A 12,572-nucleotide genomic window follows, 5' to 3' on the forward strand; every position below is an offset into this window, starting at 1 on the left:
GTCATAAGATGGAGCCCTGGGTTGGGCTCCATGCTCAGTGGGGAGCCTGCTTGAAGATTTCTCTCTCTCCTTCTACCCCTCCCCTGTTCACATTCACTCTCTAAAATAAATAAATCTTTAAAAAAAACTAAAAGAGACACAAGAGAGATGATCTCTGTTTCCATCCTATGAGGGCACAGCAAGGAGATGGACATCTAGGGACAAGGAAGAGGACTCTCACCAGGAAACAAGCTGGCTAGCACCTTGATACTGAACTTCCAGCGACCACAATGGTGAGAAATAGATTTGTCTTTTAAACCACTCTTCCTGACCCACCCCCAGTCTATAGTATTTTGTTACTGTAACCTGAACTGACTGAGACACAAGTCAAAATTAAAGTACCTGGAGAGTGCCATTAGAAATCCTCAATAGCTCAGTACAAATCATTATAAACACAAGGAAACAGAGGTCACCTTCTTACAGCTTTGGTTGTGGAAGAGTCGGAATTCCTAGGCTGAGGCTTCAGGCTTCACCGCCCAGACCCTCCACGGCCTGATCAGGATGACCTCATCTCCCCTTCACCATCCCCACTCTGCTTACTGATAGACACTCAATGGCCTCCTGGAATTCCAAGAGGACTCTCTTCTCTGTGACACCAACCAAAACATTTATGGAAAACCAACCAACCAACCAACCAACCAACCAACCAACCAACCAACCATCAATCTAGGGAAACCTTTGGAAAGATCCAGTTCACTCATTCCTCAATCTACCACATGCCTGGCACCCTGTAGGCATCAAGAATAAAAATGGCAGAAAACAAGCCATGATTCCTTCTTATGCTCTAGTGAACAGGATGCACACTGCTATGGTAATTCTCTGTCTTCTCTTAAAACACAATAAACTTGACCTCCCAGTCCCTCTGGCTCCCGTCAATCCTCTTTGAAGCCTTGCTCATCATGGAATTTCCACCTCAATTCCTCCCCGCTCCTCCCTCAGACTGACTTTTAGAGGCACCGATGGCCTCCTTTGGCAATCCCAAGGTCACATCTTTGTCCTTACCTTACCTGACACCATGGTGCCACCGCCCATAGCTGACTACTCCTGCACCTTTGCTGTTTCCCTCCTCCTACAAGGCCAGGTCTTCCTCCTTAGATGGCTCTCAGCTTAAGTGTCACCTCCTGGGGGAGGCCAACCCTCACCAGCCAAGTACAGGAGCCTCCCTGGCTCTTGTGAGCCCGTGGCTCTATTCACATCCTCCACATAAGCCTGTTACACCTGTCTGTCATTTCCCACAGAAGCTGGTTGATATGTGTTGTCCTCAGGAGAGGAGGATGTTGCCTGTCTGCTCACCATCTGACCATGATTGCTTATATGAACCACAGAATAGTAAATATTCAATAAATCTTGGTGACTTCATGAATCAAACCAACTGATAGGTATATAGGATATTATAAACAGCAACAGCAATGGAAATTGTGTTCTGTGAGAAACTGGCCATTACACAGGGTGCTGGGCAGACGATGTAGAGGTGGGGGTGGGCTCCAGGGTGAGGGAGCTCTGTGTGGGAGGACCCGAAGGCAAGGAATAGGTGGACAAGTGTACGAACTGGGACAGGGTCACTGAGGCTGGCCTCAGGCACCCTTCGCTGTCTGTGCCACAAACCAAGACAGGACCTGCCTCCAATATGCTAGGGACATTGGAAAACAGACATTCTAGCTGTCACTGATAATTTGATAGACAGTGTTGCCTATGTTTTCCTTAAAACAACTTGTTGTTTGAGCCTCCAAACATATTCCTCAAAATGCTTGTAGCTAAATCCCACAACAGGAATATCCTGTTTTGAACCAAATGAAAATCACGATGACAATCCCAGGATAGTATCGCACCCAACAACATCCTCTAACAGATACCATTGTCTTTAATTATCCAACTGAAAATGGTCTCACTAAGAAAAGACTTATTTTATGAGTTGTGCAGGAATAATAGTTAAGAAATCAGGCGTTGTCTTCTCAACTAAAATTAGGAGAAGGTAAGACAAAAAGAGAGTGAAACCAAGTTTCCTGTGAGAAGCACAGAGGATGATGAGGACCAGGCTGCTCTGTGGGTTTTGCTGGGTGAGGAGAGAACACAGACTCACAGCTTGTCACCAAAACTGCAAATTTAGAATTTACAACATGAAAGCAAAACATGGCAGAAAACTCGGTGGAAGCAACTCCTACCTGTGGCCAGATAGATGACGTGATAGAGCGTGTCTCTACCCTGCACCACATCGACGACCATGTGGGAGAAGCGGCTGTCTTCCATGAAGGAGGGGACCAAGGTCACCGGCTGCACCACCTCGTGCATCAGAATGAACTTCTGAGCATCCTGCAGGTTCCTCTCCGTCAGGTTCACGTACAGGCCCTCCTCCACCGTGCCGCACTGCAAGGGAAGGCAGGCCATGACTGGGACCCCCACGGGCCAGCTGGACCCCCACAGCTGCTCCCCCCCCAAACTCTGGCCGGAGGGCACCCTGGAAGCTGGATCTTTTCCGTTTGCCCCCAAGTCCCCGTCCTCAGTGTCCCCTCCCATTCTAGATTTGAGGTCATCACATTCGAGGAGTCTTTAAACTCCATCATAAGTGGATGATTACATGCTAAAAATAAAGTGGAAGTCAGTGCTGACTTTAACTCAGACACATGTGCATACAACTCATCACCTGGTGAGTCACATGGGAGCTGTCCGGCCACGTGCCCACTATTACATCTAGCTGATAAATCGGTGCCCAAGTTGAAAAGGCAGGAATCGAGAACATCGCAGAGATCTATTACTTTCCCTATTAGAATGGCGGGTCTCTAAGCAAGATATGGATTCCATGGAGACAGAATTAGGCCATTTTCATCTGTAAATTATGTAATATTATTCCAGTATTTTCCACCTGGGTACAAAACACTGCTAGCCTCACTGCTTTGTGCTCATTCTCCAAGCCAGGATGAGGGAGGAAGGGAGATGGGGAAAGATGAGGGTAAAAGAACACAGGAAGAAGAAAAGGAAAGAGATGTTCAGACAGGGTGCTGTCATGTGAAGATGAGTCTGGTAATAACCAGGGGGGGAACATCAGGCCTGGCAATTGCTGAGAAGTGAATCCTGCGTTGTGGTGTGGAGAGGTGGGCAGGTTAAGTGCTGTGTAGAATGAGTTTTGGCAAGGATGAGGTAGAAAGAGGGGTGGGAAAAGAGAGAAAAGCTTTTCTGGGGCAGAGCACATAATCAGAAAATCCTCATCAACCTTTCTCATCACTTTCTTAAGCTTAAATCCCGGTGCCAACAAAGGCTGATCCTCAGCAGCACTTCCCATGAGCAAGTTTGATGGAAATGCATCTCCCTGCCGGTACCACCGGAGACTGTTGTTTGTAACACGTCATCTCTAATACTTGGTTTTGTAACAAGTGAGAGGTGCAAAACTGTAAGATGGAAATGGCTTTTTTTAAAAATAGATGATATTTATGTAGCACCTGATAAAGTGCCCTACATGCCGTAAAATGATATGCTGGTTGTAAAATCAGAGACTATCAGAGAGGAATGGATTCTAAGTCTTGTCCAGTGTAGAGTCGATGTCACACATCCCTGAAAGGGCAGCCCATCTGCCAGGGGACGACACCACTTGGGGTCAGGTGAACGGTCAGCTCTGCTGCCCAGGGAGCCACACAAACTCAGGTAAGTCACTGCCTCTTCACCTGTCTCTATAAAGAAGCTAGAAAAACACTCCTCTCACTCTGCGGGGTGGTTGTGAAGCCAACTGAGATCATCAGTGGAAGGCATTTGTAAATTAATTGAAAGTGCTTGTAAATGCCAAGAACAAAACAGTGTGCCTGGCACAGAGAAGCCATTCACCCAGTGGTCTATTTGTCTTGTAGCAGGACAGCAATTCTACGGTCCACTGAGCTGCAGTGGCCAGGGGAAATGCATGAATAAATAAAGGATAGAATCCGTGGGTGAATACACAAGCAGCTGCTAGTAGGGCGGGGGGCAGTGCTAGGAGGTTTCACACTATCATCCTAGGCATCAGTAGCACTTAAAGGACAGGCATGTTGCCTGTTAACAAATGTGTTACAAAACGACAGCTCTCCCCAGGCTTGGTCTGAGGTCTACCCAGGTGAGCTCTAGTTCTGAGACTCTGTGTTTGGCAGTTTTATCTTCCCAAAGTCAATGGCAGTGCTGAAGCAGAGGTGGCACTCAGCTATCTACCTGTTGGGTGAAATTTTACTCCTAGGCTTTGTGTTGTTGGCACAGTGTGTTTTTAAAAAATTGGCATCACGAAAACCAGGAGTCATAACACAAAACTGAGGACCTTGTGCTGCTCCTGAAGAACTGGGAAGTCTGCGAGACCTGGGAGGCCTTGGTGGGCTAGAGCTGGGTGGTAGGACCTCTGATCTGCCTTTGTCCTTTTGACCCTGGTCCCCATATCTTAAGTCATCAACCAAAACTGCCATTGTGATATTATGATTTGTACAAAATACATATTTGGTCTTTGTCATCTTTCTGACACAGAGCTCCTTAAACCATGGAAATTTTCTGGGTGCTATGAGGAGTCAAGGTGCCCTTTGTCATGTCAATGAGGTGACCCTTGGGCCACAGCCCCCAGGTAACCTAAGGGGGGGGGCAGTTGATAGGAGATCCAATTGCTTGATTAGAAGGCAGGAACTTTCAATCCACTGCTGATCGCCAGCGAAGGGAGAGAGGCTGGAGGTTACATTCAATCACCGACTGCCAATGATTTAGTCAATCATGCCTTGTAATGAGCCTCCATAAAACCCCGAAACGCACAGGATTCAGACAGTTTCCAGGTTGGTAAACAGGTGGAGATTTGGGGGGAGTGGTGCTCAGAGTGGGCGTGGAGTAGCTCCATACCTTTCTCTAGACCTTGTGTTGCACATCTCCTCCAGCTAGCTGTTCTAGAGTTAAGTCCTTTTAAAATAAACCAGTAATCTAGTAATTAAAATGTTTCTCTGAGTTCTGTGAGCCCCACTATTGTTACCGGGGCCCTCATTAATTGAACCCAAGGGAGAGGTCATTGAAATTTTCCATGGAGAATCAATGGGCCGGAAGCACAGGTGGGGTCCTGGACTTAAGATCAGCATCTGAAGTGGCGAGGAGGTGGGGAGGAGTCGGACTGATCCTTGTACCTGTGACAGCTGATGTTCTCTCCTGGCAAACGGTGTCAGAATTGAGTTGAATCGTAGGACACCCAGCTGGTGTTGGAAAACCCCCCACATTGGAACTGGGTAACATCTTTGGCCAAGAACGAATTCAGAACTCTCCTCTATGACATCTTGGTTTACTTTGCCTGCCTATGATAAATATCTCACCCAAGGATTCTTTTTCAAATATTCTGAAAGCTATAGAGATTTACAGTATGTATTTATTGGCTCGTAAGTAACCCACCTCGCTCTCTAATGGGCAGCAAATTCTCTAGCTGTGTCTGATACGCTGGGTTCCCATGGTGTCTCTGTGACACCTTGGGGACTCTGTGCAAGACGGAAACAATACAAAGAGTCACTGTCTTCGAGTGTGTTACAAACCACAATGGCTGTCGTGCTAACGCTTCTGAAAGTAATAAGGGTAATCATTCTACTAATTTTTTTAATGCAATAATACTTGCATTTTTGTTTGTTTCAGGGACAGTAGACCCATCCTCATTCCAGCTTGCCGGAGCTTTGTGCAAGTCCACAATCATCCAGCCTCAGGCTTAGAATCCCTGATCTTACTGACCCTCTTCCTCCTATCTTGCTGCAAACATGCACTGTGTATTGAAGGGTCCTGATGACACTGCCAACCCCTTCATTTGGTCCAGCAACGGCTTCCTCACCTGCCTGACCAACTTTAAGGGTCTGTTTTCCATTTTGGCTCCATCATTTCTGATTGGTGGTTATCAAAACTACTGCACAGAAAATTCTGGAGTCTGCCCACTGGACCTAGATGGTGTTTTCTGTTACTGACCAACTCATTTTTTCCTTGTGAAGCTCAGGGCTGGGATGACTTTGGGGACTGCAGGCTCTAACAAGGTAGGCTTTCACAGCACTGCCTACAGTGGTTTCTAGATGGCAACTGATAAAAATACTAAATATCTTTCATTGTTTTGTTGTTTTCAATTGAGATTTCTGTATTAAATCTTGAAAAAAGATGCACTGTTCTTAATCCATTCTCCTTCCTCAACCTGAATCATATTTCTACTCCTCTAACTTATTTGCTAGTTCTAGTTCTAAGAGCTGCATAAAATTCCAAATGTCAGTAGGCAAACAAGAATAAAAAAAAAAAAGACTTCTCACTGCTGGTTGCTGCAAACATAAGACCATTTATATCTGACTAGTGAGGGGATCCTTGGTTCAAAATGTATTCCCACCCTGTGCCAGCTAGACAGTCTCATGAAATGTCAGTAAAGATGCCTATACCAACACGGTTATCAAATATGGTAAACCAAAAGAAAATCTTTGGTACATATTTATACCAGAGATTATATAAGGAATCATCATCATCTATAATTTTAGTTCCCTGCGAATCTTAAATTCTCCCCAAACAAGTTAAGGCCAGCTAAGCAAGCTTCCTGCCTGGAATGCACGCTGCATCTCTGCAAGCTTCATTTGTTATATGGCACAGAGCTACTCCCATCTCATCAACGTGAGTAAGCCCTTCAGTGTGACACTGGCATTATAAAACCAGACGCCTGTGGCCTTAGGAAATGAGGGATTTTGCTGTGTGCTACAAATATATTCAGACAAAGAGGCTAAAAGTTATCCACTGCCTGGAGGTGGTAAGGCACCACGGGTTTATTAAGTCACCATTCATTGTGAAGATGTTTGCAATAGAAACATCAAGGCATTAAAAGTACCCTATAAATATAGTGAGCATCTTTGTTAATTTTTTTTAACCTTCAGGATTTTACAAAGAATTTTCATTTTTTTAAATAATAAATTTATTTTTTATTGGTGTTCAATTTGCCAACATACAGAATAACACCAGTGCTCATCCCGTCAAGTGCCCCCCTCAGTGCCCATCACCCATTCACCCCCACCCCCCGCCCTCCTCCCCTTCCACCACCCCCAGTTTGTTTCCCCAAGTTAGTAGTCTTTATGTTCTGTCTCCCTTTCTGATATTTCCCACACATTTCTTCTCCCTTCCTTTATATTCCCTTTCACTATTATTTATATTCCCCAAATGAATGAGAACATACACTGTTTGTCCTTCTCCGATTGACTTACTTCACTCAGCATAATACCCTCCAGTTCCATCCACGTTGAAGCAAACCGTGGGTATTTGTCATTTCTAATGGCTGAGGAATATTCCATTGTATACATAAACCACAGCTTCTTTATCCATTCATCTTTCGATGGACACCGAGGCTCCTTCCACAGTTTGGCTATTGTGGACATTGCTGCTAGAAACATCGGGGTGCAGGTGTCCCAGCATTTCATTGCATCTGTATCTTTGGGGTAAATCCCCAAAAAAGAATTTTCTTAAAGGGAATGATCTATTTCACCTTCAGGATTTCACAAAGGGCCTTCCTAAACAGTTATGTTGCGCCCCAGCATTGGGGGCAGAGGGGAATTCAATGCAAAGAACAGAGGGGCAAAGGATCAGTGTTCAGTTAATAATGACATAAGCTGTCTATGCCATGACGAGCTGGAGCTACTGCAGGTTCGGTTCCACTAAACTGTTAGCTCACCTCACCTGTAATAGGAATTTGTCTAGTACTGAACCTTCTTAGTAGCAGGGCTGGCATAATACATATAAACCTGATCACTTGATTTCCCAACTTCTGACGTGCGGAGGATGATGCCCACCTTACAGAGCTGGGGAGACGAACGGTAACAAGCATATAATAAAGCATTAACACCATGTGTGACACCCAGAAGGCACACAGTAAATGGTCCCTGAAAGTCATCTTGTTCAAATATATTCTACAGTTAGCAAGGCACATTAATCAATATTATCAAAGTTTATCCCTAAAATAATCCTGTGCCTCTGTGTTCCCACCTTCCTTATCTGATCAGTGAGAATGAGAGATGGAGGGTGCTAACTGAATGTTCCAGTAAACCAGCAAATGGTAAAGAGCATGTAAAAACCACCCATTTGCTGCTAATTCCATGCTCTTAAATAAAAATAAAAATTTAAGTTAAAAAAAAAAAAAGAAACCTCTTTCAAAATGACAAGAGCTGAATGGCTCCGGCTTAGTCTAAGTAAAGTATAAAATAATTGAATTTTTTCTTATTTCCAGTTTTCTTAGAAGGTACAATGTGTTGAGATGATAAACCAACCAGAGCTCGGAAGCCTGGCTACAGGAGACGGTTCTAGCACTGACTCTTGCTAACGAATGATCTTTTAGATGGAAGATGTTGTTGGGGCTTTGCAGCTGGGGACCGAGTCTGAGATCTCAGCTCAGCTGCTAAGCAGACAGTGTCCTCAGCCTGATAATCGGCACTGAGGCTTGGCACCCCTCTGTCCAAGGGAGAATTCATTACCGATCACGATATCGTGGCCAGTGTGCATCATGACGAGCACTTGGCTACACCCGTGCTGAGGATGATGGCGATCTTATGAGCATTCTTGTCAGAAGGGAGGTCCTCAAGGCAAGCCCGCTGTTGTGGCCTGAATGTGTGTCTCCTCCCAAAATGCAGAGGTTGCAGCCCCAACCCCCCAGTGTGACAGTCTTAGGAGATGGAGCCTCTAAGGATAATTAAGGCTAAATGGGGTCACAGGTGTGGGGTCCTGATCCCACAGGATTAGTATCTCTCCCCACTCACTGAGGAATGACCACATGAGGACACAGGGCGAGGGTGGTCACATTTAAGCGAGGGAAGAGAGCTCTCCAGAAACTGAATCAGTCTGAGAGTTCATCTAGGACTTCCAGCCTCCAGAACTGTGACAAAACACAGGTCTGTTATTCAAGTCACCTGGTCAGGGGCATTTTGTTACAGCAGCCCATGCAGACTAATACACCGGCTGCCGACCAAATGTGGGAAAAGTAATAACTTCTTTGGGTCTCAGCTTCTTCTGAAATTGGGAGAGGAAAGTACATGACATACAGAACCCCTTATAGCTCAAACATCCTATAATTTTGTGATTCATAAGCAAACGGCCACCATCTGCTCTGCCCACTCCTGCCCCCCCACCACCACCCCGCCCCAGGCTGTACCATCACATCCTGCTCACCCCGATGGGAAATCTTGCCACATTCACCAATTAGTGCTCTAGTTCTGTTGATGTGTCTCCACTGCTCTGTGCCCTGGGCTCTATTCACTACAGTGTCATTCATTAGGGATCAGAGCTTCTGGGGACACAGAGTCCACCACCATTAGCACTAATTGAAGCTTGGACTCCCAGCCTGCTGCTTTATGCTGGCCTTTCTCAGTGCAGCCTCGGGTGTTCCAGCCAACAAAAAGCTCCTTTACGGCCCAGGCACCTCGGCTAACAAAAGGCCTCGGCCCCCTTCCATGAGCCAAGCTGAGTGGGGGCCTGTCCGCGATGGCTGAGGGGCTCCCAGCTGCACTGTGCACACTCGAGTGTGTGTGTGGGGGTTCAACTGTGCCAGGCCATCTACACGGGGTTCCGCTTCCTTGGGGAAGGAGTGGCCCTGGGCCCCCAGAAATTACCTGGAAGTTGGGGTTGGGGTTGGGATACGGCAGCCAGGCAGAGCGTGAATTCTCCTGGTACTTGAAGGGTCCGTTGAAGGCCTGGGAGATGGAGCTCAGGTTGAAGACACACACGGCTGAGGCAGCGATGCTGTTCCTGGGGGGCCGAGGAAGAGATGGGGGAGGCGCGGTCAGAGAGCCCCACAAGGACGCTGTGCAGCATAGGCGCCTGCCGGGCGACCTCCAGACCACTGGCTGGCTCCTCAGCACCATGAGGAGGAAGTTGAGGACATGACTGGGCATCTCCATGGTTTCTTCGTGGAAAACAAACCCTTCGGTGTAGAAGCGAGACTATTTAGCAGTTATGACACTTCTAATCCTGCCAGATGGGATTAATCCACTCAGCCACAAGGAGGGTGACAAAGGACTGTGAAGAGTTGCATGTTAGGCCTTCCAAATTCTGGAGGAAGCAGGCATCTTCCTGCAGGGGCCGGAGCCTCCCTGTAGTCCAGGGGGCTCTCAACCCCACTGTTCACCCAGTTCCTGGATGCCAGCGGGGCCCACTGCTCCTGATCTTCTCAAATCCTCACAGAAGCTGTGTGTGTTTTCAACCCCTCAAATAATAACTGACGAAAAGCATTTTGCAAAAAGTGCCTGTCAGAGACCCTTCACATTTTTTTTATTCCTTTTTTAATTTAAAAAGCATTTTAAATTCAAAGGGTCAGTGGGAAAAACTTGACGGAGGAAAATCTTGAAACCTCAAATCAGAGTTCAAGCTCCGCAGAGGGAGCTGTAAATGGGAGGCTCCTAGGAGTTCAGTGCTCTTTCACTAAGTGTGGAAACAGCAAAATATTGTCTGCTTAAATAAATCTGCATTTTCGAGCACAGCTCTGATTTCTACCATCTGTGAGTCGCCATTTTTAGACATCTGGGAACAAAGGGGTAGAAGCTGCAGTGACCCCCCACCCTACAGTAGTATCCCATTTCCTGCTGCCCAACCCATGGCCAAAGGGGTAAGACAACCATACAGTCCCAGGTCAGAAGGAGCTAGAACGATGACCATCATCCCCACTCCCAGTGCTAAGAGGCCATGATGAGTATACAGAGGCCAACCAAAACCATGAGCAGAAGCACCGGGAGCTCAGCCTCAAAGCAGCCACCCAATGCAGAGCCAGGCAACAACTGGCCGTCTCTAATCGTTCACTTTTTCAATTTGGAGCAATTCTTGTAAAGAATGTGGTCATTGGGACGCCTGGGTGGCTCAGGGGTAGAATGTCTGCCTTCAGCTCAGGGTATGATCCCAGGGTCCCAGGATTGATTTCCACATTGGGCTCCCCGCAGGGAGCCTGCTTCTCCCTCTGCCTGTGTCTCTGCCCCCCTCTCTCTCTATTTTTCATGAATAAACAAATAAAATCTTTTAAAAAATGCAGTCATCTGTCCAGAGGGTAAGATCAAGGCTGAGATATGAGAGGGAGGAGAGATGGAGTATATTGTGGGATTCGAAATGGCTCTATTAGAAAGTTGTTCCTAAGACCTGGTGAGACTAAGTGTTGGAGGGAGAAAGGGAAGATCCAGCGATTCTATCTCTGCTAGTATACTTGCTATAGACTGGGTGATTTCCAACTTGATGGGGATCTGCAAGACTCAACAAATGGTCTGAAATAGTCTAAAACCTGGTTTTGCGAGTATCTGAATTGACCATTCACGACTGGAATGGCCCAGATGCGATACTTATATAACTTTTTAAATTGTTCATTTTTGCCCAGAGCCAGGGGAATGAACAGCTAAGTAAGCCAAGCTCCCATTGTGTATAAAATTGATGTCAACTCAGCAACTGAACATCCATCTTGTGCTGCCAACACTATTTCTTAAACCAGGTTTTGGAAAGCAAATCAACTTGAGAAACTATAAATTGATTTTTTAAAAGAAACTTATCAAAGACAGAAAATAACCTCTAGGGTTGAAAACCAGGCTTACAATGAAGATGGTCATAGTGGGGCAAGGGTGGGTGGGGAGCCTTCCATTTCTGTCTTATTTTTCTAACTTCATGTCAGAAAGAAGACTCTTCTGGAGTAAATGTTATCGAGCGGCTGTTAGCACTTAAGCTCCGCAGGGGAAAGAACAGAGAGAAAGAGTAACAGGGAAGGAAGAGCAGATAAAGTGAGTCTCTAGCAATTTCGACAGGCTTCCCCAATTCTCCCAGGACTGTGAGGTTTCCTGGGACACAGGGCTGATGCCAGGGCAATCCCAGACACCCGAGGACAGCTGCTCACCCAACCCTGTTAGAGGCACTTTCAACCCACCCCGATCCAGGTTTTCTCCAGGCTGTTAGGCCACCCGATTAGAGATTTCAAAGATGGTCCAAAGCAGAACCCACACTGCAGACCAGCATTACCACCAGCAAAAGGGAACCTAGACCTTGTCTGAGTATGAAAAGGCTATCTGTCGCCCCTGGGGTGGCCTGTGATCCTGTGCGCCCTTGCAGGGCACATGCACTACGAATATGAAATAAGTGTGGGTCACAACACACTCCTCCAGGCTAAGAGTGAACGAAAAACCAGGAAACATCAAGTGCTTTCCCTCAACCAAATTTTGTCAGTTCTGGAGCTAGGAGTATCTCCCTTCAAGAAAAAAAAAAAAGACATTATCATTTTTTGCAGTTATATCTTAAAAGTATAATTATCATTTTAGAAATGCTTGCCCAAGTTAGCCATCTCCTGGAACAAAGGGTTAAAACATAGTTACAGGAAAGTGAGAATGTCCATTTTACATCTGAGCAGGGATTCAGGCATGAGTTACATTATCTCAAAGATCAGACTCTTCAGACAACACTGCTTCCATTCTGCACAAATGCATGACTTGCATATTGGGAAAAAAAAGTGCATCTGATATGTACCAGCATTTCAGAAAGTGCCCAGAACACACTGGCACATCAGAAGGAGAAATTTATAATCAAAGTAATTTGATGCTACAATTACTCAAGGA

At 46.1% G+C, this 12,572-nt stretch overlaps 1 protein-coding gene across 3 annotated transcripts in view; it reads right to left on the reverse strand.

Moving 5' to 3' along the window:
* SEMA5A (semaphorin 5A) overlaps positions 1-12,572 on the reverse strand; it is a 488,460-nt gene that overhangs the window by 141,696 nt on the left and 334,192 nt on the right. For all 3 annotated transcript variants that reach the window (XM_041731983.1, XM_041731984.1, XM_041731985.1), the window contains 2 exons: positions 9,609-9,744; positions 2,202-2,403 (listed from right to left, as the gene is read on the reverse strand). In XM_041731983.1, coding sequence (XP_041587917.1) covers positions 2,202-2,403; positions 9,609-9,744 — 338 coding nt within the window. The remainder of the gene's footprint in view (positions 1-2,201; positions 2,404-9,608; positions 9,745-12,572) is intronic.

Source organism: Vulpes lagopus, chromosome 17, assembly GCF_018345385.1.
Source record: "Vulpes lagopus strain Blue_001 chromosome 17, ASM1834538v1, whole genome shotgun sequence".
NCBI classification, from domain to species: domain Eukaryota; kingdom Metazoa; phylum Chordata; class Mammalia; order Carnivora; family Canidae; genus Vulpes; species Vulpes lagopus.